General features: G+C 40.4%; 1 protein-coding gene across 2 annotated transcripts; it reads right to left on the bottom strand.

The window, feature by feature from the left end:
• Positions 1–6889: 6889 nt before the first annotated feature.
• Positions 6890–26642, bottom strand: MMADHC (metabolism of cobalamin associated D). Of its 2 annotated transcripts, none has more exons than XM_058193100.1 (8): positions 26528–26642; positions 23992–24029; positions 22194–22338; positions 21459–21676; positions 18999–19104; positions 18367–18497; positions 11617–11703; positions 6890–9586 (listed from the first exon to the last, which is right to left on the bottom strand). In XM_058193100.1, the coding sequence occupies exons 2-8, from the start codon at positions 24016–24018 to the stop codon at positions 9392–9394; spliced, it is 909 nt and encodes a 302-aa protein (XP_058049083.1). In that variant the 5' UTR covers positions 24019–24029; positions 26528–26642; the 3' UTR covers positions 6890–9391. The 2 variants fall into 2 exon arrangements, with proteins under 2 accessions (XP_058049083.1, XP_058049088.1); XM_058193105.1 differs by lacking the exon at positions 26528–26642 and adding an exon at positions 25942–26508.
• Positions 26643–27235: the final 593 nt, after the last annotated feature.

Here is a 27235-nt window from a genome sequence, read left to right as displayed (position 1 = left end):
ACAGTTCATTTAGTGACCGTTCAAAGTTACCACGGGATTGAAAAAAGTGATGTATGACCATTTCTCACATGTATGACCATTGCAGCATCTTTTTTTTTTAATTTGCATTTATATCCCGCCCTTCTCCGAAGACTCAGGGCGGCTTACACTGTGTTAAGCAATAGTCTTCATCCATTTGTATATTATATACAAAGTCAACTTTATTGCCCCCAACAATCTGGGTCCTCATTTTACCTACCTTATAAAGGATGGAAGGCTGAGTCAACCTTGGGCCTGGTGGGACTTGAACCTGCAGTAATTGCAAGCAGCTGTGTTAATAACAGACTGTCTTAGCAGTCTGAGCCACCAGAGGCCCTGCATGGGCACGTGATCCAAATTCAGATATTTGACAATTTGACTCACATTTATGACGATTGCAGTGTCCTGGAGTCACGTGGATCACCTTCTGTGGCCTTCTGACAAGCAAAGTCAATGGGGAATCCAGATTTACTTAACAATTGTGTTACTAACTTAACAACTTCAGTGATTCACTTAATAACTATGGCAAGAAAAGTCATAAAATGGGGCAAAACTCACTTAACAAACATGTCACTTAACAACAGAAATTTTGGGCTCAATTGTGTCATAAGTCAAAGATTACCTGTATATAACCCAACCAACTTTAAATTTGGATTTTGAAATCTTCCCTTTGGAACCAATGGGTTTCAACTTCATTACGTTCCTCGCCCTCCCATTGTACAGAGGCAGAACCTGTGCATAACGGTAGAGTTAATTCAGTGGAAACAGCAGAGAAAACAAGGCGTTGTCTTGTTATGATGAAATATAAGTAGCTCAGTAAGGAATTGATAAAAGAGCCGAGGTGGCGCAGTGGTTAGACTGCAATACTCCAGGCTACTTCAGCTGACTCCTAGCTGCAGTTCAGCAGTTCAAATCTCACTGACTCAAGGTTGACTCAGGCTTATATCCTTCCGAGGTGCGTAAAATGAGGACCCAAATTGTTGGGGGCAATAGGCTGACTCTCTAAACCGCTTAGAGAGGGCTGTAAAAGCACAATGAAGCGGTATATAAGTCTAAATGCTATTGCTATCTTCATGTAAAGTGGGCTAGTGGCAGGTCCTCTGGAAATTAGTAAGAGACTTTCTGACTTTTGGATGTTGTCAAAAAGACATTTGTATGGGTGCCTGTCAGATTTTAAACTTGTCATGGCTATGAATCTCTTTTAGAAATTCAGCGCCGCATTCAAGAATTAGGTGACGGTAGAATCTTCACAGGCTCAGCACAATGAGATGAATTGCAAGAAGAAAACAACACATACACCGAATATCTGACCACTGCAGAAAATAAAATTTGTGCCCTTTCTATATGCCGGCCCCAGCCTTTAAATCTTAGGCTTTTTCAAGATAATGATGATTTGTTTCCCAGCCTTGAAATTGAGGAACAACTTTTCAGTGTCTGTAACAATGGTTCTGTCTGGTCTGAAATATGCTGGTTCCTGCTTCACTGCCTTTAGCTCATAGAGCATTAGTCTTTGAAGGGATCCCTTCCATAAAATAATGATAAAGATACTCCAATATTGCATACCATAGTTAGCTTACTACAACCACAGACAGGAGTATTGGGGGGGCTCGGGGGGCGCAGACACAACAGTTCAGCAGTTAATCCAAAATACTACAAAGTCAAGTAGTAGGTTTGAAGACTTCATGAGTCATCACCATCTATGCCCATGATGGCGAACCTATGGCACGCATGTCAGAGGTCGCACGCAGCCTTCTCTGTAGGCACGCAACCCGTCACCCCAGTTCAGCTCTGCCGCACATGCACGAGCACCTCCCGCTGGCCTGCTGGTCTTCAGGTCTCTGCCATGCATGCGTGGAGATGGGGCACATGTGAGGGGGCCACACGTGTATGCATGGGGGACCTGTGGGGGGTCGTGTGCGCCTGCATGGGGGCGGGGCACATGCAGGGGGCTGCAGCTGTGTGTGCATATGCGGGGGCACATGCGGGAGGCAGGGCGTATGCGGAGGGCACTCGAATGCATGCGGGGTGGAGCGCATATGCAGAGGCTGCAAGCATATTGCATTTTGGGGGTTTGGGCACTCTTTGGGCATTCAGTCTGGAAAAGGTTAGCCATCACTGTTCTATGACTTTCAGGCTATTACCTCATGATCTATGGCAAGGGTCTCCAACCTTGGTCACTTTAAGACTTGTGGATTCAACTCCCAGAGTTCCTCAGCCAGCTTTGCTGGGAGTTGAAGTCCACAAATCTTAAAGTGGCCAAGGTTGGAGACCCCTGATCTATGGTGCCTAATTTATGTTGCATTGCGTATACTTTGCATATTAGACCATCTTTCTTTTCAGAGGTTGTAAGGCTAGAGGTACTTTGCAACCGAGGAAACTTTTTTCCGAGTGAAATCATGTTTTATTTTCCCGTGTTAAGAGTTTGGAACATATATGATAATATCCATTCTTTGAAAGTCTGGTCTGCTTATATAGTTATAAAAAAACCAGACATGCAAATTATATTTAACATTTTTCTAAAAAAAAAATCATACCACTTGAACTGAAGAGTAAACTGTTTCATGGCATTCACTAGAAAATTGGTGGACTTTTTTGAATTTCAATTACAAATTTCACTATCTAATGAAGAGTATCTTCTACCTCACCTAAGCTCTTATTAGGAGCCATGCACTATATCAGCAGGTGATAGAACTGAATTCTAACACCAGTGTGATCTCCCAGAATATATTAACTTCTGTCCAAAGCATTTTGATTTATCACTGTCTTTTATAAGCTAACCAAAGGTTAAGAGTATTAATATTTCATTAGTTGTGGTCCGGCAGGCATGAGCGATTGTTCAAGTGAACGTTGGAAAGAATATGAAACAAGGTGAGATTCCTCATGGTTCAAAAATGAAAAACCTATATTGATATTTCTTTACAAGGGAAACTCACCATAATGGGAAATGCCAATAATCCAAATATCTGACATATGGAAATGTAAATCCATTTATGCCTACATGAGTTAAAGAGATGCATTTCATAAAAGCAGTTAACCAACAAGGCATGGTAAGAACTTATATCTTCTTCTTTTTTTTTAACTATTCAACTGTGAAGAGAAGCTTGAACTTGTTCTGTGCCAGCCAGATCTTGACATCCTTTAAGAACCAAGAAAGACCGTCAACAACATATCTCTTACAGCCAAGGCCAACATGGCTCATTAACTCATCTAGGAGACTATTGTAGATACTAGATTTTGATCACGCTTACGGGGATGCTACAATGGTTGTGAGAAAACGGTCGTAAATCATTTTTTAAAGTGCCATTGTAACTTCAGTCACTGTTGTGACCAAGGCCCAAGTAGTGATTACTAAACACAATTCAGTCCTCAACAATATATTTTATTAAAACAGCTGAGAATTAATTCATTCTCAGCTTAGTCCAAAACAAAATTCTTAATAACCAGTCTGTTGGCCTTATCACCAATCTTTGATGTCTTTGGCAACCTGCCAAAGGCTTTTCTTGGCAAAAACCCCACAAAGTTCAAGAGACGCTGACAAGAAGCACGGAAATCAACATTGATTTTCTACAAAGAACCCAACAGCTTGTTGCTGCTCTTTTAAGCCTTATGGGAGTGGCCAAGCACCCTCTGGCCTTATTCTCGAGTTGTCCTTTTTGCTTTAGCTGCTCTTGCCTTCTGGCAGCTCTTCGCATGCGTGCACTAGGAATAGGCTCCTCCTGTTCCTTTGCCTCTCTGCTGTTTGCCTCTGGAGGTTCCAGAGTGCACACATCGCTCCCAGATGGCCCTGGCCCAACCTCTGCCTCCGATGCAGAGCCCTTGTCCAGGCCTTCCCCTGACTCCAGGACTGGCCCATTGTCTTCCCCAGCCTCCCCACTGTCTGACTCCATTGCCAGGTCCGCGGGCTGCTGGCGGACCACAACAGTCACCAAACAAATGGTTGTAAGTCAAGGACTACCTGTATTTCTACATCATTGGCTCACATTGTCCCAAACACCAGAACACACATTACTTTTGCTCACTGTAATGTATATAACCCAATATCTGGGCAGTCTGGAGGCTGGTTACACTAGTCCCTTGCCAGCCAGTTCTCTGAAAAAAACGAGATGCAGGGTTTTTTTTTCCAGACAACATAGACCAATTCTATGTCAGAGCTATGATTTAAACTATGATTTAAAATGTGATGGCACAGTGGTTAAGAGTGCAGTACTGCAGGCTACTTCTGCCGACTGCTTGCAATTTGGCAGATCGAATCTCATCAGGCTCAAGGTTGACTCAGCCTTCTATCCTTCCGGGGTGGGTAAAATGAGGACCCAAATTGTTGGGGGCAATAGGCTGACTCTGTAAACCGCTTAGAGGGGGCTGTAAAAGCACAATGAAGCGGTATATAATTCTAAGTGCTAAATGTGAACAATTCATTCAAGTGAGGTGATTCTGAGCCTTAACTAGGTTTCTATAATTCGGTAGATTTTCTTTCTTTCATTCCCTTTCTTTTCTTCCCTATTTCCCCCCTCTTTTTCTTTTATATGTACACATATTATTCTTTCTTTTATTTTGCTATTTCTTTTGTTAAAACTGGCTGGACCATAATTGTTTTAATCCCAACCAACCTTAGCAGAGCTTCAGGAAGCATTAGACTTCATATAATTTGGCATAATTTGACATTCTTATAGTGTTTTAGAAATTCTAGTACCACTTATGTCCTTTTACATAGTTATTTTATTAAAAGCTATCTATTTATAGCATTTAAATTATTAATGTAAAACTACTTGTAATTCTATAGGATTCTCTCCTGTTTTAATTCCTGTACTAATTTTATGTTAATAATTTTATCTTTAACTTATTCTATTGATATATTTTTTAAAAACTGTTTTAAAATAATTCTTAGTTCTACTCTGTTCTGTGATGAAAATAAACTAGATTAACAAATTATTTCATAATTTTCTCTTCTCTTCTATTTCTATTAAGAAACTGCAATTCCACCCCTTACTGAGAGTATCATAAAGCACAGCATCACTTCATCTGAGTAAACAATGCATAGAATCATATTATCCGGTTCCTTTACTTCTGTTATTTTTCCATTTTAATATGTCTTAACGTACCAGTATTAGGGTGAAAAAGATACCCTTTAAGGGAGAGGTTCTTTGCTTTGATAAATTCATAATTAGCTGTGTAAGCTATGCTCAAAGACCAGTTAGGTCTAGTGGTTAAGACACCAGCTTAGAAACCAGGAGGCAGTGAGTTCTAGTCCCAGTTGTGCAAATTCAAGATGATATTCAAAAGCAGGAAACAACAGTTGTATTTGATTCGCAGCTTTGATGAATTGAAACTTGATCTGTTGCTGTCTGATGCGAAGGAGAAAGTGTTTGGTTTGAAAACTAAAGATCTGTCCGAAAAGATTGAAAAAGAATACGAATATAAGAAATTCTGAGATAATGGAATTGATGAAGTATGGACTGGACTTTCTTGGCAAGAGGAATATTGTACTGTCAATAATGGATGTAGCAGCGGTATTTATAAGAAAGACTTATGAGCTTTGGAAATAAGATGCAATTGTTGAGAAAGTTGCCTATTAAAAACCTAAGGAAAAGTTTCATTATTAAGAATCAAACAAGAGTATTTGATCCTGGACTAATCACGAGCTTATTGGTTTGTGGTAAGTAAAAAACAGTGTAGACTTTCTATGAGTAAATTACGACAAATTATTAACAGGTATCTATGGAGATTCTCAGTCATCCAGGTCATAGTTGTCCCAAAGATGCTTTTTCAAGAGGCAACTGGACTTCCTTGTTCTTCTTTGAAGCTGAAGAAACTTCTTGGAGAAGCGAAACATCTTCAAAGAAAAACAAAAAAAAAGTAGTTGCCTCTTGAAAAAGCACCATTGGGACTATTAACAGTCTTTTGAATTTTAACTTCGTTGTTGTTTAACCTGTTAATTATTTTTTCTTTCATTTATGTAATTTCATAAAGGACAATTGGATTGCAAATAGATGTAGCAGCTTATAAATTTTGGACCTGCTTTGCACATTGGGAAGCTATCACTGTTGCAACTGTGTGTGTGTGTGTGTGTGTGTGTGTGTGTGTGTGTGTAATAATATGTTTTTGTCTTTTGTGTTTTAATTCAGTTTTTTAAAAATGTTTTTGTCTAGATTTGTTTTATCTCTTCTTACTTTTCTTCTCTTGGATTTTGTATTTCAATCTTTTGAATAAAATGAAATAATTTAAAAAAGAGCAGTTCACTACCGGTATTATATAGGAAATATTTAGAACTACAAGCAGTCCTAGATTGAGCCCAATATTTCTGTTACTAAGTGAAACATTTGTTAAGTGAGTTTGCTCCATTTTGTGAACTTTCTTGCAACAGTTGTTAAGTGCATCATGACAGTTGTTAAATTAGACAAACTGTTGTTAAGTGAATCTCACTTTCCCATTGACTTTGCTTATCAGAAAGTCACAAAAGGAATCACATGACTGGGAAACTGCAACCGTCATAAATGTGAGTCACTTGTCAAGCATCCAAATGTCAATCACGTGACCATGGGAATGCTACAATGGTTGTAAGTGTGAAAACTGGTCATAAGTCATTTTTTTCAGTACCATTGTAATTTTGAACTGTCACTAAATGAACTATTGTAAGTCGAGGATACAACACTCATTCAATCATTCATAAAATAGCCCCTCTACCTGGATTAAAAAGATGATACTTAAAACAGTTTTAGTGATAAATTATTACAGGAAGAATAGCTGTTTTTGAAAATAGAACGACAACTAATTTATACTTCAGTCACTTCTCTTTCCTATAATATCACAATCATACTGGCAGCATTAAAAATTAACTGTTAACACGAGAGTTAAAATAGCAACATTATGCCCACAATATTGAATTCCTACTTTATTTCTTAAATTAGTTCCAATATACAACTTAGAAATTATGTCAGGACTAATGAATATTTACATCATTTTTTGTTCCAGCATTTATTCAGTATAAAAATAGGTGTACATATAACAGATTTCAAATTATACCTAAATTTACAGTTCATAAAGCTGTCTCAATAGCAACCTGCCAATAGTTCTAAAATAAAATAAAAATAAATTAAAGTTTATCTTCAGAAACTGATAGCTCTAAAAATTTGATATTGGCAAAGATTTGCTTTTTCTTGATCATCTTCCAGCAACTGATTTGAAATGTGATACCTTTCCTTTTCTTGTCTATCTTATCCACATAAATACGAAAGAAAAATAAGAAAAAAATCCAGATCTTTCCTTCCTGCAGAGCCTTTCCCCCCTTAAAGGCAAATGAGCATAATTGCACAATACCACTGCTCCCAAGGTCAGCTTCCCACAATGCTACAATCAGTAACAATACACAACTGCCCTAGAATGTGGTTTAAAAGATGCCAAACTAATTCAAATTATTCTTAATGCAATATCTGGAACAATTTTACTATAACTGGTTGCTAAGAAATTGAAGGCAGGTTGAGGCCCTCAGCAAAATGAAGTGATCAAAGACGCTGCCAGTTGAGTGGTCTGACAGAAAATTAAAATCTTCCCATGTAAGAATTTCACGGAAACAAATTCTATTTTCCGATTTGTTTTTACTCCTTAACCAAGTGGGCACAAGAAAGATTTCTTCACCCCATTATTGGAATGGCCTCCAACAGTGAACAAACTACCTCAATCTAGTTTCACTCTTCGAAGGTGTCGAAGGAAGTCAGGCAGGAAAGATCTGCCGCGTAAGTGGATGTTGCTTGCTGTTCCATACAGTAGATGCATTTAAAACATTTTAATCGTCATTTTCAATATAAAATGCCCAGCCCAATCAGATAATTTACCATTTTCTTATTTTACAGCATCCATAAACCAAGCTTTAGCCTATAGAAGTGTTTGTTCGTATGTAGCATCTTCAACTATTGTAAACAAAATCACAAAGAAAAAATTTCAAAAGATACATTTACACATATACTGTTATGTCTGCGCCCCCGAGCCGGGCCCCCTGCCAGAAAGTGACTCGGAAAGTGAGGGAGAAGGGCCATCAGGACTTACCTCTGGAGCACCGGCTTCCCTGGCTCAGCTCCAGGAGCCAGAGGCAGGCCAGGTGGAGGAGATAACGAGGCCTCCATCCCCTGACTCTTCCCCCCCCAGGCCACGCCTCCAGACCCGGCTGATGGCAATCAGGCCTGGCTGGACCCTAGGTTTCGTAGGCAGGAGAGGTGGGAACAACAGAAGCAGGGGTGGGGCAGGCCTAGGAAGTGCTGAGTCATGGAGCCATACCCCACAGGATATAAAAGCAGCAAGGGGTGCTACACCACTTCGTGGCAACCAAATCAACTGCTTAGAGGGAGATAATTAGAGCTGAAGTCCTGTTTGTTCCTGGTTTCCTGGTTGACTCATTGGCAACAAGAGAGATAACAGAGACACTTGGCAGATGCTCGCTAGTTTGCTGCCAGAGCTGATAGTTGCCTGCTAATTAAGCCATCACTCGTGTCTCCCGGACTGAGGAGGGGGACAGAACATATACGAAGATCAATACCATACATTACTCTCCAGCCATGTTGCACATCAATGTAACCATGAATTGTTGTAGCAGCTCACTGACAGCTGTTGTAGTCAACTGATACAACCACCCAAATCCAGCTAAGGAATGTTAACCTGAGACACCCTACTACTAAAGATATTCAATATAAACTGATGCATCAGGCAATGCAATCTACCGTGTAGTTAGAGAAACGAAACAGCTATCTGTGACCTCCTGTAATGTCTCAAGAGATGATAATTATTTGCTAAAAGAATTCAAGGTATACTTGTATTTCAAGAAGCGAGCCACAATGTGGCAAGCTAGATTCAAGAGGTTGAATTGCACCTCAGACTTTGCATCCTAACACACAGTAGTGTTGTGCTGCTTTATGTTTTATCATCAGTTGCAAGAAATCCAAGTGGATCACAATTTTTCAATAATCCAGCTGAGCTATTTTGGTAATATTCAAACAACATATAATACTGGTTCTGGTAAAAATGAAGATAGTTGAGATAGTTTTTTTTTTAACTGAGACAATTGTGCAACCACATTTTCTTCTTCAAGGTTATAACCGAAGATGTGTAACCAAAGGTGAGAGTGTTGAGGATCTGTACTCTCAAATAAAATTGCTGAGGGTGTTTCATTTCATTTCCATGAATGAGCTCAGGATTTCAGAGACATATGTATGTGTGTGCATGCACGCACATGTGATCTCAAAAATAAAATGTTGCATTAGTATATAAATCATACACTACAAAACCTAGAATAAATAATAGAACTTTTCCTATCTATAAATCAGCATTACTTAATCTATCTACTGCTAACAATGTTTATTAACCAACTTCTAGTGAAAAGGTGCTATTAATTCCCACGCAGTTTCTTCATGATAGGGCTGTCAGGGGTAGCGTTGGTAAATATGCTTCCAACTAGAACGTGAGTTCCCCATAGATTATGCCGAATAACTTTACAGCAGCCTAGGTCTTCCACAAGAAATCCTAACTGGTGATAGCGTTCATCAGTTTCAAAAAGAGTGTTGTTTGTGTAAGGGCCAAAGAACTGAAAGGAGAAAAAAAGAATGAAACATCGAGTATTATAACAGTGGAGTTGATTAAATTCCTGCTTAAGTAAATACATGTAGTACTTTTTATTTCTATGAGGCATTATCTGAATGAGTTGATGTGCAATTATTATCGGCAATATTATGCTCTTAATTTCCACAATAACAAAACAGATTTAATGAATCAACAATATGATGCAAAGATTGCCATAGCCCATTCTAGAAAAGGGATCTCTAAACACAGTCAACATCCACTAATAAAAGTTATAGGAGTAAAAGGGTGAGTAAAATATTCTAGTCTTTCATTCTATGCGATTCAGTTTTACCCCCGGAAAAGCCATCCTGCACAATGATTGGCAAAATATAAAGAAGAATGACATAAAAATATCTCAACACTAGCACTTCTGATGCATCACTATCCTGGATGAAAAGTAGCATGCAGTTAGCATGTGTGCAAATGAGCAAGAGCTGTGTAGCACAATGCCAGATTAGGGCGAGGGAAACTCAGGGTCATACGTGACACTTGCTAGCTGATTGCGGCCTACCAGTCTCTCACAATAATACGCAGACGCTCCTCGCTTAACAATTGGAATCTCCATCATTGAATGATGTGGTTGTAAAGCACAATGTCATATGACTACATTATTTAATGATGGCAATCCTTGCTGTCCCTGTTGCAGTAGTTAAGCAAACTGAGGGTCATTAAGTGAGGACCTCCTATGGCAGTGACTTGGGATTTCCTCCTGGCTCCCACAAAGTCAATGGAGAAACTGACAGGAAATTGCAAGTTCCAGGTGGCCTGAAAACAGGCCAATGGCTAGGTTAAGTACTATGGAGTGAGGTGGGCTGGGGGAGGGGTTTTACTGAAATGAGTGCATGTGGACTGGAAGTGTGGGAAGACTGGAAAAGGTTGCTGTGGTGCTGTGAAAGCGTGTGTGGTTTGCAGAGAGGGTGTTCCTATGAAATGCAATTGAGGCCAAAGTGTGTGCTACGGGTAGGAGAATTCAAGGTAGACCTCATATTTCATAGTAGAGTTCCGGGGGGACGGGACGGGACGCAACATGGTGGACGTTACTTGCAATTTTCCCTGCTGGTTTCCCCATTGACTTTGCTTGTGGGAAACTCCCAGGGAAGGTTGCAAGTGGTAATTATAGGTCTGCAGGACGCAGCAACTGTCATAACCATAACCATGGTGGTGCAGTGGTTAGAATGCAGTACTGCAGGTTACTCCTGCTGACTGCCGGCTGTCGGCAGTTCGATTCCCACTGGTTAAAGGTTGACTCAGCCTTCCGAAGTCGGTAAAATGAGGACTCAGATTGTTTGGGGCCAATATGCTAACTTGAAAACCTCTTAGTGTGGGCTGTAAAGCACTGTGAAGTGGTATATATACGCTTTTATTTCATCGAGCAGGACTAGCCTAATAGTTTTTTAATAGCTTTAATTAGTTTTTTAATGGGATTTAGCAAATTTTTACATTTCGGCCAATTTAAAATTAGTTTTTTAAAATTGTTCTTAACTTTTGTATTATTGTTTTTACTTGGCTGTAAACCGCCCTGAGTCCTTCGGGAGAAGGGCGGTATAAAAGTTGAAATAATAAACAAACAAACAAATAAATAAATATAAGTCTAAGTGCTATTGCTATAACTGTGAGCAGATTACTAAGCGCCCGGATTACAATCGCATGACCATGGAGGTGTTGGGACAGCCAGAACTCTGAAGGCTGGTCATTAAGTTCCTTATTCAGCACCACCAGAACTTTGAATGGTCGTTAACGAGAACTGCCTGTACCTCAAAAGGTTCTTGTATCACTAAAGTATGAAACAGGAAGAAGTATGTGCAACACCTTGAGCTCCTACAACGATAGATAGGAAATACCATGCCAATACACTTATTAAACAAAAACAATGTAGTCCTCTAATGGCAACCAGCAAGAACAAACAACTGATGGAGGATTTATACTCTACTGCTAGTTTGCCTAAATCTGAGCCCGATACTCCTTTCCATACTATATTTTAACATAAATACTTACTGCTAATCCTGATGTCGGATCAATAAAGTCTGCCCAGTAACCTTCAGAAGACAAAGCGCAGCAAATTTCCTTAGCACCGTTGATAAACTAAGAAGAGAGAAAATAGAAAAATGCAAAATAGACTTTCTCCATCAAGCACAAATTCACTTCAAAATCAAAGAGCAAATGCTCAGAACTTCAGCTGATCAACTTGAATAGCTTTACTAACAGGATAAACACTATTAAGCCATATTGGAATCATGTAAAGTCTATAAGGATGTCTTGGTGTTAGTCAATAAAGAGTTAATACTTCACGGGGTCTGTGTAATATGAATGCTTTCATTGCTCATTTGAATTGTAATGTTAACTTTGTTCTCTTAATTTCACAGCATCTAAAATTAAAAGGAAATAACCACACATCATCTACTTTTCTTATGTTAATCTATTTTTTTGCCTTGATAAGAAAATAAAAAAGCTAGTGCAATTTAAAGTTTAAAAGCTAGTAAGGAAGCTTTCTAAACCCTTGCCAAGTAAATTAAATTGAATGAATGAATGAATGAATAAATTTCAAAGTACATGCAGAAGTAATATCTTACTCAGAAGTATATTGTATCAATTCAGAGAAGCCAAAACCAAAGGGACCTATAACTATGTAGGAAAATGGGATGTTTTTCCCAAACCCCAAAGAATATATAATGTCAAATATTCTGGTAAAATTTAGCAATGGCTTGAGCCATTTGCAATGAACATGATTAAGCCTTATACTATCTATGATTAATTTTTGCACTACTGTGCATGATATATTGAAATTAAGCCTAATAAAAAGAACACACAGGAACATATACTTCAGGAAAAGCTGACTATATCTAGATAGCTTTCAAACACATGAATAGTTTATTAAACCAAATATATGTGCATTGCAAAAACTCAAAATCAAATCTCTACACAAAATGTTCAGTTTTGTCTAACCCAGTAAAGTACAAGTTGTAAGTTTTAGAACGAGCTAGTATTTTAAGAAATTCAGAAATAAACCATTGTTTCCCAGTTGGAATGTATGGGAAATTATACTAATTAAGGCTTAACTTGTTTTCAATGCTTCCCTCTCTCTCTTTTTTTTGCAACATTTTCAAAGAATCAATACTTGAGCTTTGCCTTATTATCTCATATTAAGTTAAAATACATTTAAACCAGTGGTGGGTTGTGCCCGGTTTGGTCCGGTTTTTGCGAACCAGTAGTAATGGCAGCAGGAGGCTCCACCCACCCGGCCAGACATTATCACGGATGATCTGTGCATGCGTAAAAGCGGGGTTGCACTCCCGTTACAAATCAGTAGCGGAGGTAAGTAGAATGCACCCCTGATTTAAATTGACACTGAAGTAAAGTGCAAGATAAAAAAAAACCCTGAATGATCTTACTCTGAATCTTCTGCTATATGTTAAAGATGGAATATTCTTCCTGGCTTTATCAAGCTACTTACAATCCATAAAATTATCAAGAATTCTGAATTGTTTCAAGCATGATGATGGCTAGAAATTTATCATAGAACAATAGAAGGAGCAATCTGTAGCTATTGTCCCCAACACATTGAGATTGTATGTTACCTACCCAATACACAAATGATGTATATTCAAAGGAAGTTGAAGAAGAGTTTTAAGCAGTAAGAAAACAATTTGCCAAGTTCCTTTTATTATTCTTATAATAATTACTATGAATATTAAATCTAAAGTTACACTATTCTACTATAAAAAAAAGGCTTGTACTCAATATTTATATAAGTTGAAAAACAGCAGTTTGGAATGTTGGAAACTTGGGAGAGAATTTGGGTTAGAAATGTTAAATTTACGCAAGCACAGAATTTAAGGGAAAACTTTTATAAGATGTTTTATAGATGGCATTTAGATCCTAAGAAATTATCATGTATGTATCCAGATATGCAAGTGAAATGTTGGAGATGCAATTGTGACAATGCTACATATTTTCATGTATGGTGGACTTGTAAGAAAATTAAGTCTTTCTGGATAAAAATTTGGTGGATTATGCAGAATGTTTTGAAGAAGAAGATTAAGTTTCAACCACAATTTTTCCTTTTAGGGATTACGATGGATTATACAATAACTGATACTAAATTGATTTTGAACTTGATAACAGCAGCAAGATTACTGATTGGACAGTACTGGAAGAAAAAAGAACTACCCACAATAGAAGAATGGATATTGAAAGTTTCTAATTTGGCGGAGATGGCTAAAATTTCAGCCTTTTTGAAAGACAATACTCAAGAAAAATATTTAAACGAATGGAAGAAATGGATTGATTATATTCAAAATAGATATCAGACTAAGAGATATCAGACTGCCTTTGAATGAAGGACGTAATTTTTGATTTTAAAGGAGGAAGTCAGGATATGCGAAAGAGAAGGACTATATCTTGGATCTTCGGTTGATGTTATGTAATGCCCGGTCCGTGGTTAATAAAGCTCCCCTGATTTGTGATCTTATTCAGGGGGAGTCCGCGGACCTTATGGGCATTACGGAGACCTGGTTGGGCCCAGAGGGCGGGGGTTCCCCTTGTTGAGCTGTGCCCTCCGGGTTTCCGAGCATTTCATCAACCGAGGGCCCAAGGTAGGGGTGGGGGGGGTGGCGGTTGTCATTAAGGAGGATCTAGAGCCGAGGGAGGCCACTGTTCCTCAGATTGCCGGCTGTGAATCCCTCTATGTGAGGTGGGGCCATAGGAATCAGTTGGGCTTGTTGATCGCGTACCTGGCTCCTTGCTGCGTGAACACAGCCTTGCCCGAGCTGTTGGAGGTACTTGCCGGTGTGGCGGTTGAGACCCCCAGACTTATGGTTATGGGGGATTTCAACCTACCATCAGCTGGCTTGTCATTGACTGCAGCTCGGGAGTTCCAGGCTTCCATGACAGCCTTGGACCTGATTCGAGTAAATGATGGTCCTACACACATGGGAGGAGGCACGCGGGATCTAATTTATATCTCTGGACAGTGGTTAAATGATCTGGAATTAGACGACTTAGTAACAGAACCGTTGTCATGGACAGATCATTTTCTCCTTCGCCTGGACCTCCGAACCGCCACCCACCATCCCAGGGAGACGGAACCTATACGTTGGTTCCGTCCCAGGCGCCTGATGGACCCGGAGAGGTTCCTGACGGAGCTTGGGCCATTTCCTGAGGATCTGGCCCATGGCTCGACTGAGGAACTACTTGCGGCCTGGGAACAGGCCGCGGCTGGGGCCTTGGACCGGGTCGTGCCTTTGCGGCCTCTGACCCGGCGCAGGTCTTGCCCGGCCCCTTGGTTCTCCGAGGGGCTGAGGGAGATGAAATGCCGGAGAAGACGCCTAGAGAGCACCTGGAGGTCCAGTCGTTCCGAAGCTGATCGGACACTAGTTAGGTCCTATTCTAGGACCTACCTAGTGGCAATGAGGGAGGCGAGGCGCTCCTACACCTCCACCCTCATTGCGTCGGCAGATAACCGCCCGGCCGCCCTGTTTCGGGTGACCCGCTCCCTCCTTCATCAGGAGGTGCGGGATGACCCTTTGCAGGGACGTGCCGAGGAGTTTAGTGGTTATCTATACGATAAAATCGCTTAGCTCCGGGATGGTCTGGACCGAAATTGGGATGATCCAAGCGAGGGAGAGGAGGCACGTCTTGTCGAATCTGTTTGGGATGAGTTTGACCCTGTGGCTCCCGAGGACGTGGACAGGTTTGTTGGGGAGGCTTCACGCCACTACATGTTTACTGGACCCGTGTCCTTCCTGGCTGGTACTGGCCACTCAGGAGGTGACACGAGGCTGGCTCCAGGGGATTATCAACGCTTCTTTGTTGGAAGGGGTTTTCCCTGCCGCCTTGAAAGAGGCGGTGGTGAGACCCCTCCTCAAGAAGCCCTCCCTGGACCCAGCTATTTTGGGTAATTATCGTCCAGTCTCCAACCTTCGCTTCGTTGCGAAGGTTGTAGAGAGTGTTGTGGCGCGACAGCTACCCCAATACCTGGATGAAGCCGTCTATGTAGACCCGTTCCAGTCTGGCTTCCGACCCGGATACAGCACGGAAACAGCTTTGGTCGCATTGGTGGATGATCTCTGGAGGGCCAGGGACAGGGGTTATTCCTCTGCCCTGGTCCTATTAGACCTCTCAGCGGCTTTTGATACCATCGACCATGGTATCTTGCTGCGCCGGTTGGGGGGATTGGGAGTGAGAGGCACCGTGTATCGGTGGTTCTCCTCCCATCTCTCTGACCGGTCGCAGACAGTGTTGACAGGGGGGCAGAGGTCGACCACGAGGTGCCTCACTTGTGGGGTGCCGCAGGGTCGATCCTCTCGCCCCTTCTGTTCAACATCTATATGAAGCCGTTGGGTGAGATCATCAGTGGCTTTGGGGTGAGATACCAGCTGTACGCTGATGACACCCAGCTGTACTTTTCCACCCCGGGCCACCCCAATGAAGCTGTTGAAGTGCTGTCCCGGTGTTTGGAAGCCGTACGGGTCTGGATGGGGAGAAACAGGCTCAAGCTTAATCCCTCCAAGACGGAGTGGCTGTGGATGCGGCACGATTCAGTCAGCTGCAGCTGCAGCTGACTGTTGGAGGCAGTTACTGGCCCCAAAGGATAGGGTGCAACTTAGGTGTCCTCCTGGATGAAAGGCTGTCGTTTGAAGATCATTTGGCCGTCTCCAGGAGGGCCTTCCACCAGGTTCACCTGGTTCGGCAGTTCGCCCCTTCCTTGATCGGGATGCCTTGTGCACAGTCACTCATGCTCGTTACCTCTCGCTTGGATTATTGTAATGCTCTCTACATGGGGCTCCCTTGAGGTGCACTCGGAGGCTTCAGTTAGTCAGAATGCAGCTGCGCTGGTGATAGAGGGAGCTTGGCGTAGCTCCCGTAACACCGCTCCTGTGCAGACTGCACTGGCTATCTGTGGCCTTTCGAGTGCACTTTAAGGTTTTGGTCACTACCTTTAAAGCGCTCCATGGCTTAGGGCCTGGGTACTTACGGGACCGCCTGCTGTTACCGCATGCCTCCCACCGACCCGTACGCTCTCACAGACAGGGACTTCTCTGGGTGCCGTCCGCCTAGCAATGTCGGCTGGCGGCCCCAGGAAGGTCCTTCTCTGTGGGGGCTCCACTCTGGAGCAGGCTTCCCTGGGTTTATGCCAAATACCTGACCTTCGGACCTTCCGCCGCGAACTGAAGACACATCTTTTCATTCGCGTGGGGCTGGCTTAAATTTTATTGATTTTAAATTTTCTATTATTAATTTTAAGGGGTTTTAGTTTTATATATTTTAAAGTTTTTTTAGGCCAATTATAAAATAAGTTTTTTAATTTGTATTTTAATTGTATATTGTATTGTCTGGTTTTACTTTTGGCTGTACACCGCCCTGAGTCCTTCGGGAGAAGGGCGGTATAAAAATCGAATAAATAAATAAATAAATAAATAAATAAATAAATAAATATAATTGTGTTAAACTTTAAAAATGTAATGTATGAATGTTAGTTTTTTGAACTATACCCTTGTGTTTGCTCCGGGAAGTCTGGGAGGGAGGGGGGTTTTAGAGGGAGGGGGGAAGGAGGGGGAGGGGAAAAATTTATTTGTTGTTGTAAAACTTTTTAAATAAAAAAAAAAGAAAAACAGCAGTTTTCAACAAAGACATACGCAAGCTACCTATATGCACTATTTTAAATTTAACTCTCTCGGTTCATTTTAATATTTAATTCATCAATTTTCAAACTATAAGTTATACAGTAAAGTATTCTTGCTTTGCTCATGTGGCCTCCCTAAAGCTATGCAACTCACTCAGACTGGAATTCTCCTCCTAAGTGAGCCACTCTTCTGAATCCATTATCTAGAAGCCAGAAATCAGCTCCAAATGCTTTAAAATGAAATTCAAGCCTCTATGTCTAGCGGTTAACTACAAGCTATTGTTTCATTACAATTATTCAGAAATGGAAAACAACACCCTCAAAATGTGAACTTTTCTTTTAACGAGACATGTTCAGTAAATAACATTTTATGGAGAATACCAGCAGTAAATACTGACATCTGTTGGAACTTAATTACCGACTGCTTAAAGCCAAAGTGGTTAAAAGGGAGCCCGGAGAAGGAATGACCTCTAGTGGCAATTTTGCAAATGTAGTTTTTATTTAAGCAAGTACCAATAAGCTTTCAGATGAAACCCTCAATTTACTATACAGAATGAAAAGCATTAGAATGTCATCATGTCATGCTAAGAATGAGTATGCATAAAATTTTTAAGATTAGTATTTTCTTGTGAAAAATCATAGTGACATAATATAAAGTTAACAATTATGTGCAGATGGCGATGGGTACAGAGGGGTGTGTGTGTGTGTATATATGTATGTATACAAACACCCGCGAAAACCTCAGAAAACAAATATATATGTATATACATACATACACATACACACATATATACATATAACGTATGCATGTATGTATGTATGTATGTATGTATGTATATAAAGGAGGCTTGTTAACAGTTTAGAAATTATGCTTCTTCAGAACTGAATTTCAGATGATGTGGACATATCTAGGTACTTGTTTTTTGCTTCTACAATTTAATAAAATCTCTGTCTTTTCAAATATGCTTTACATTTGTAAATAATGCTATACATTCTTAGAATAGAGTTAGGAATGTATGCATATATTTGGCACTCACATATAAAACACACACACACACACACACACACACACACACAGGGTGGAAAGTAATTACATCTGATCATCCTAAACCAATGTGACTTACATTTTCAATGAGGCCTTCTCGCTCATTTTCTACCTCTTCGCTCCATCCAGTCATATCATTTACAGTTTTTTGCGTTACTGTTAGTACTGTTATATTATTGGAAACCACATCTGGAAACATAGACTCAAAATCTATAAAAAATAAGATATAAACATTTTAAATAACTTTTCCATGATCATATTTCTACACTATTTGCCAAGTCCCCAAAATGTGGTCATATGACTATGGAGTGTGTATGTGTGTGTGTAACTATCTTAATTAGCTTTTTTTGGGGGGGAGGTTCAGTTGTAACTTTGGTTGCTAAGCAACCCATCGTAAATTGAGGATTACCTGTACTCAGCCTCTAGCAACCATGAGGAAGAGACATTTGCTCCCTAAAGGCCTATTCTTAAATACTTTGCTCATATAGAAAACTGGTTTAGGATTAAAAAGAAGGCAAAAGGAAGTTAATTCAAAGGTAAAATTGAGTCGAATGTACCGAAAACTTAAGAAAATTAATCAAATTACCGTGCTAGACGGAAATCATTACTTAAACTGTCAATCTGTGCATGTTTTTTCTTCAAGCTACAATTTTATACACTTTTAAAAAATAATTAACATTGTGGAGATGGGGGTGGGTGGGGAACTCATACCTTTGCGCAACAGTTCTGGGCATGCTTGTATCGCACATTCTACTTTGGCAGTTTCAAAGTAACTTTTGGCGTCTGCAATGTCTTGTTTATGAACAGCATTATTACCCTGAAAAAAAAAGTTACGTTTTGAACCTAATGCATACTATTGATTAGAAAATATTTATTTTAGTGTTTTATCCCAGTTGTTGGAATTCTAAGGTTTTGCAAAAAATACATTATTTAACTTCTAGGCATGTGAAGTACATCTGAATTCTTATCAAGCTTCAGTAACATACCAGTGACAGTCCATCTGTACATAGTTTCAGTTTTTTATGATTTTTATGCTTTCATGATTTTTTAATTTTTTTCCTTAACTATACAGACTCCAAGAGCAGCAGCATATATTTTTTATAGAATCAATAAACACTAACCCATAAAACACACTAATCATTTTTTTAAAAAACAAACCATAAAGGCATTTCTGCTCTTGGAATGATTGTTTCGTGTGACTGTTCAATACTGATTTTTCAAATTCTGCTTCAAAAAACTTGTGATACATTCCCCAGCGAAAGGAAGAATACTAAAAAAAGGGTTCTTTGCCCATCACTACAACTTTTCCTATAATGTACTGATAAAGGGAGTTATTCTAGCAGAATCACTAATTTTTGATAGAATAGATTAGTAACAATAATTTTTGGTACAACGGTATCTCGGCATTTATCGTTAATTGGTTCTGAGAGATACGGTGAGTACCAAAAATGTTGAATACCAAACAAACTTTTCCCATAAGGAATAATATACTGAGTCACAATGTAGTCGACAATGACAAGTTCTAGTCTGTGTGTTGAGTACCAAACAAACAATGAGTACTGGGATAAAATTTTCGTGTCAGAATGCGTTGAGTACCAAATGTGATGACTTTCAAAGCAGCTGAGTACCAAGGTATCACTGTATAGTAATGAAAACTAACAGATGATTACAAAAATCAAAATAAACAAGGGCAAGTATTTTAAATCCTCCCCAGTATATTGAAGCTACCAAAGGCCAGGTAGTCTCTCAAAGCAGGGGTCTCCAAACTTGGCAACTTTAAGACTTGTGGACTTCAACTCCCAGAGCAAAGCTGGCTGAGGAATTCTGGGAGTTGAAGTCCACAAGTCTTAAAGTTGCCAAGCTTGGAGACCCCTGCCTCAAAGTATAGTGTTTGGTGATCTACAAGTATCAGGCTGACTTTGATTTAGCTGTTCTTGCCACATATCCCCAAAATGGGGAGGACAGAAAAATAATCCCGTCTCTTCCCAAACCCAGCTCTCTATGAAAGTTTTGTGATATCACTGTAGCCAATTCTGATTATGCATACTGTATGTCATATGTCATGCTTAATGAGCAAAGCTACTTACATATTGCAAAAGTTTTCTATTTTGATTAAGATCTAGATCTAAGCTGCAGTCTTATATAGCAGAAAGAAGCTGATGGGAACATCTAGAATTCCAGCATAGTAAGGACTGCCAGCTGTTTTTTTTTTTTAAATCAACCAAATGTCAGGGTTCCAAGTAACACCCCCAACGAAATCAAACTCCGAGGCTTGCAGTTCCCCAAAGCTAACTTTTACTGGAGATGTCATATTGGCACAACTGTGGAAAACCCGAATCTTGAGAGCTTCCGGGTTTGTCCTCACCCAAAAGAAAGTTCAAGACCTTGCCCACTTCTCTCACATGTCCAGTTCCTTCATGCACACTGTGGGACACAATGGCCTTGAACATGTCTGCAAAGTTTTGTTATGGCTAATTCTACTCCACTCATGCAATCCCCCCTCCAACTTCCCACGGTAGGATTGTGGCAGGCCTGGATCCTGAAGGCACCAAGGTAACATGGCTTCCAGGCCAGACTCCAGAAGGATGGGATCAGTTTTGGCATTGACAGTCAGAATATATATATATTCTAAAACGGAGCGTAACAATCATCTGTTCAGATTTTTTTTCTCAATAAGTTTTAGATACAATAATCTACAAATATTATTTTCTATCAGAAAAACTCTTGTCTACATATCCTTTTTGCTTTATAATTGCTACATTTACTACTGCATATAATTACTGATACAGATTTTGGCTTCCTGTCCCCATTCCCTCCAGTAGACAACATGGTCATAATGACTTATGTTGGCTTTTGTGAACAGATACATATTTCTTATTCAGAAAAATTAGATTTTAGCCAATGAGACACAGTTAGAACATAAGAAGGCTGAAAAACTTCCAAATGATAAATTGTGATCAAAGTGAATCCACTAGAAAGTAACTTCTTGACTTGTATGTGAACTCTGCGAGGAATGTCTAGTCTAGCAATTGCCAGGTGGATGATAAATTACTGTGCGAGTTGAACTCTACATTAAAGATGCCTCTGGGACTTCTTGTGCCATCCACCAAGGAAGCAGTGAACACATTTCTAGATTTGAATCTCACCTTCCCAGGAGACTTGTACACTTACCTGGAACTCGTTGACGTACTGGGCCATCACAAATTCATGCCTTTCACTTGCCAAGGGTTCCATTAGTAGATCAGGCATTTTTTTATGAACCTGTCTCGTCTTCTGAAGTGCCGTCCCACTTAGGTGGCAGTCAAAACCTATATTACCAGGTAGTTGAAATCTTTGGTCCTGGGGGCCAAAAGGTCCCATCACTTCATCTGGCCACACAGTTTTTGGACCTAAGAAAAAATAAGTTTGTGTCACTGTACAGCATCCACATACAGAATTTGTTTTCAGCAGTAAAGGACATTGATTTTTGAAAGTTGCTGCTTAAAAGTGGAAGCATCTATGCTCTGAGATCTATTGATCTCAGTGGAAGTTAGTTCTACGTAAATGCTTTTAGCCTAACTTGAAGTTAGGCTAAAAGTACCAAAAGACACAGATTACTTAAAATATATACGATGTCAATTTGGTGTAGTGATTTAGGCATCAGGCTAGAAACCAGAGGACCATAAATTTGAGTCTCGCTTTAGGCATAAAACCACCTGGATGACCTTGGGCCAGTCAATTTCTTTCAACCTTAGAAAGGAGGCAATAGCAAACCACATCTTAAAAAACCCCATCTTGCTAAGAAAACTGCAGGGATTTGTGCAGGCGGTTTCTGAGAAACAGACATGATGAAGGGGAAAAAAAGGGTTTTCTATAAAGAGAGGGCTTTAATGATCATTAATGTGAGAAAACTGGAATTTTCCTTACATATGTCAGGAGGTGCAGCAGCAACAGAAGGCTCATCTGAGCCAGAGGATCCTGCTGTGGAAAAAGTCTTGGGAGTTATAACCCTTCTAACCAAAGAATAAAATCCAGGCAGGTATGTCACCAGTCTAGCTCTGTTACAAAGTACCTAAAGGGAACACAAAGAAAATTGAAGGCAGCACAGGTTGTGTATGAAAACTATGACTTAGCACATACAGTATTGTTCCACAACAGCTGGTGTGGGCATGGAACATGCTACAATGAGGTCGTGATTGAACTGGCTCCCAGTGGATTAGAGAGCAATTTCCTCCTGGCTACTCCACTGAAGTAACAGATGAGTCCACCATATCTGTAGTTCTCTGGATGTGGGAGATCATTACACATATGATGGAAATGAACATAATGACATCCTTCTCAAATTTAACAAACCTTTGGGAAGAAGGGACATCTCTTCTCTCCAAAGAAACTGTTACAAGGATTCATCATCCTTGAATTTTGCTTGTATTAGCAAGTAAAGAAAATACTTGAAATGTATTAATAAAAATCAACATTTTAGATGTGGAGTTTTACACAAGATTACCAAACAATTAGTACATCTAAGTATATACTAAGATTATATTAAAGCACATATAGGTAGTCCTTGTTTAGCAACCATAAATGGAACTGGCAACTGGGTCATTAAGTGAAATGGTTGCCAAGTGAAACAGCAGTGGTCCTTATGATGTTACTTCAGTTTTTCTTAGCTTTACAGTAAGTCATAAAAGTGAGGACTGATGGTAAAGTTATTTTTCATCAGCATCATAGCTATGAATGGTGGCTGTACAAGGCAGTTGTTAAGCATGGAATACCTGTACGTGAAAATAATGGAATTATCTGCAAACAAAGGATAATACATAAAATACGTATGCATGCATTATGCCAGTTCTTCCTCTGGCAAAGTATTAAATAGGATAAGTGACAAGTTAGTTAAACTGGTTTATCTGGAGACAGCACATTTTTTTTATTACTAAACTGGCAGGCCACTTTATAAGTTGATTATAGTGTTCCACCATTCTTTATACTGGCAGAAAGTTTAACCCAGCCTCCTGAATACCTTGATCAAACATATTCCTAAACATAACAGTCTGATAAGAACAAGGCCAGAAAATTATTAGGACACAAACTAATGGAAACACATCTTGTTTTTCTTCTTTAATCTGAACATGAACTGAATCAATAAGGCTCAGGTGACTGGTACCACCTCAGTGTAGTTTACTGTAATGACAAATATTGATCATTTGGCTGACAATCAAGTAAAGTTCTGATCTTATTATTACCACCATATTATTTCTATTTATACATTTGTCAATGGAACTTTAGTCACATTTTATTTTTTAATTAAAACATGTGGGTGGAAGATATACACAAGGTATACTTTTGATTGCCACATAAAATAATAAAGGGGTTTTTAAATAAAGGGCAAAAAAAAAAAAGCTGTAGTAAAACAAGACTTATTTTTTCTCCATCATCAAGAGTGGGCAGCTATATTAATACAGAGGATGGTAATTATTTGTAGATGCATCATGAAGAAAAACAGTATTAACAAATTTACGCATTGCTTTCTTATTATACTTGAGAGATCTGAATCAAAAACAATGTGTGACATTTTTATACTAGGTATGTTAAAGACATACTAATTCCAATCCTATATATAATAACTGCATTGTGTCTTCATTGTTATTGATCTCACAAAAGATTTTTTTAAAAAAAATCCTTACATATATACCTATTTGGTGTAATAAAAATTAATTATACTACTTACAGTTGCCATTTCCATGCTCTTATTCATTTAAAGAAACCCTGAAACAGAGAGGTACATAGAAGAGTGGGCCTGAAATGCAATTCAGTAATCATGGAGAGTATATTAAAAAAAGTTATTCCATTGAAAGATGATTAAATCTGAGCAGGCTTCATCAGCATGAGGTTCAGTTTACTATTATAATAGAGAAGCAGGCACATTAAGATCTCATTTGGATCCAATAGGGCAGGATACAACTCCTAGATGTGAAACATTACATTATCCCCTTGAACATCTTACAAATAGGATCATGGTTGTTTTATTTTTCCTTTTCAACATAAGCACATGTACTATTCTGAGAACAGGTTTCAGGCTTTATACTGTATGGTCAAATATTTTAAGTTGGCAATTTGAGAGTGATGGTGTACATAATTACTGAGAAAGAGGTCATCTAGGATAGTCAAATGAGGTTCCTTCATAGCTTCTATCACATTTCAATTTTATTTTTGTTTATTAATCAAATGTATATAGACACCCATCTCACGGGAAGTGATTCATCCTTTATCTGTATTTATCCTTTTCTCTTCTTACTATGGCGTTTCCCAATCCGAGTCTTCCATATATACCAGAATCAATCACCAGGTTGAAGAAAGAACTCACAAGAGAAAGTTAATAATAACAAATTGACTAGATGGTCCAAAATGCTTTAAATTACCCAGTCATTTGGTAGAGAGATGGACAGCATACACATTTAATAAATAAAAAATAAAATATTTAGAAGCAGATAACCCTCCTTTTAACAATTTGTTGCATTCACAATTAGGTATGCTTTTTTAGCACCGCATGCCAAGACCCAACTCTCTGGGGAAAGCTCTAATCCCTCTGTTGGGAAAGATGGAAGGAAAGAGAAGAAGAAGATGACTAAACAGCAAGATGGATGGTTTTCATTAAAATGGCAATGAGTTGGAAGAGCCGAAGGATCAGGTCAGAGGTCTATGAGATTCTCAATCATCCAGGTCATGGTTGTCCCAAAGGTGCTTTTTCCAAAACCGAAGCTTAATTTTAACTGACTGGCAGAGTCCCCCAAAAGAAGCTCCTTGGATGAGAAGTGAAATGTTTTCAAAAGGAAAAAAAAAAACCTTTTCCAAAAGGCAACTGGACTTTTGGAAAATGCAGTTGCCTTTTGGAAGGAAGGCAAAGAAAACCCAGTTACCTTTTGGAAAAGGCACCTTTGGGACACCAAGGTTGGAGACAAAAGTCATCTAGCACAGGGGTTTCCAACCTTGGCAACTTTAAGCCTGGTGGAATTCAACTCCCAGAATGCCCCAGCCAGGAAAGCTGGCTGGGGAATTCTGGGAGTTGAAGTCCACCAGGCTTAAAGTTGCCAAGGTTGGAGACACCTGATCTAGCAAACCTATCTGTGTGGTTGTTAAAAGCGGATACCAACTTGAGGTTACATCATCACCATCATCAGCCCATCGATGTGCCCCTGCATTTAGTGGGGGTGGGGGTGCCATCCCCATTAAATCCCAATTTCCTGTAGCAAAGCCGGCCTTTCCTTGACACCTTTATGGAAGGCGGCCGTAAAGCAGACGGGAGCCCATCTATCGCATCGCCGAGACATACTCGGGGACGGAGTAAGCTTTCCACCGGCATTAGGCGTTGTTAACAGGCGGCCCCACTTGGGAGACTAAAACTCCCGCGAAGTCCCGAAGGTCCCATGCCGAGGAAGAGGCGCATGCGCAGAGTCCCGCCTTCCATCCTCCCGCACAACTCTGTGACGCGGCTCTCCCGCGCATCGCCTAGAAACCTTGGCGACTGCGGACTTCAACTCCCAGAATTCCCGAAGTCAAGCATTTAGAAGCAGATAAATGTGAACGTTGCAACTCCCAGGCTGGGGGAATTCTGGGAGTTGAAGTCCACAAGCCTCAAAAGTCGCCAAGGTTGGAGAGCTCTAGGTCTAAAAGAGCCTACCTCGACCTGCGATCCTCCGGGCCTGCAGGGCGGCAACTCCCATAATCCACAGCCCCCGAGTATCTCGCAGTAAACCATCTCCGAGGCGAGGCTCTCCCAGGCTGGCTGGCTGGCACTTCCGAAGAAAAGTGCGGGGCTGTCCACGGAGCCGCCTCCCGAAAAAGGAGACCGTCTCGGGATCTCTTTACTCTTCTTCTTAGGCGAGGCGCTCCCTAAACCGCCGGCAATCCCAACACTCCACACAAGTGATTCCCCTGCCAGAAGTTACGCCAATAAAGGCAAAGCACTGGACGGCGGTTCGAGTGAATCGGGCCACCCAATTTATAGAGGGAGAGCTAATTTGAGAATTCCGGGTGAGACCGAGGTTGGGGAACCCAAGTGGCTAGTCCCTAGTGAGAAACAGCAGAGTTTCTTAGGGCGGCGATAGTTTAGAAAGAAGGGGCATTTCGCAGCCTGGCAAGACAAGCCGGGCCGCCGGAATCATGGGGCTGAAGGATTCGAGAAGAGAAAAGGAGCCCGTTTGGGGGGGCAGGGAAAGGAAGCGTCCGGGGGAAAAAGAAATAAAAAAAGCGCCCGGTTTCCTTACCACCACCTTTCCGGCATCGTCGTCCCCAGCAAAATGGAAGCCCAGGGAAACCAGTCGATTACCGCGCTCATCGATCGAGAGGAAGAGGGGGGGGGAAATAATATTGCTTTTGTACACCGGATTGGGAACAGGCGGAACGAAATGATGCAGCGGCCTTGCATTGGTTGGGCGAGAAAGAATGACGAACCCAGGAAGGGGAAATTAATCGCGCTCCGCTTTGTCGATATAGGAGACGACCGTCTGCAGAGGTTCCGGAGAATCTAGTCGAGCACCGCTGAATGGATTGCCTCGCGTTTTCTTCCTTCCTTCGTATTTCAAGGAAGGTTTAAGTCTGCGGGATTTCTTCTCGTGTTCAGGGATCTCGCTTTGCGGGATTTAGGCGGACAGAAGCACTCTTTAAAAAGGAAAGATAATACTGAAACAAGGATTCTGTATTTACAATGACGTTATCCCTATTAACACATCCAGTGAGATATTGTGGTTAAGATAACTGGACTAGGACGTGGGAGAGCAGAGTCTAATTCTCTTAAACCAGAGGTGTCCAAACTTGGCAACTTTAAGACTTCTGGACTTCAACTCCCAGAATTCCTCAGCCAGCAAAGCAAAGCTGGCTGAGGAATTCTGGGAGTTGAAGTCCAGAAGTCTTAAAGTTGCCACGTTTGACACCTCTGGCTTAAGAAACCAGCTGGGTGACTTTGAGACCCTCAG

Source organism: Ahaetulla prasina, chromosome 1 (assembly GCF_028640845.1).
Source record: "Ahaetulla prasina isolate Xishuangbanna chromosome 1, ASM2864084v1, whole genome shotgun sequence".
Taxonomy (NCBI): Eukaryota; Metazoa; Chordata; class Lepidosauria; order Squamata; family Colubridae; genus Ahaetulla; species Ahaetulla prasina.
This window is presented reverse-complemented; position numbering and strand designations above follow the sequence as displayed.

Excerpts from the sequence above, each read along its gene's own strand:
- MMADHC (XM_058193100.1), bottom strand. The coding sequence starts at position 24,018 with ATGAATAAGAGCATGGAAATGGCAACT. Across the intron at positions 22,339-23,991 it reads AGAGCATGGAAATGGCAACT|GTACTTTGTAACAGAGCTAG; the intron begins GTAAGTAGTATA and ends TGTTCCCTTTAG. Across the intron at positions 18,498-18,998 it reads CCCAGAACTGTTGCGCAAAG|ATTTTGAGTCTATGTTTCCA; the intron begins GTATGAGTTCCC and ends TATTTTTTATAG.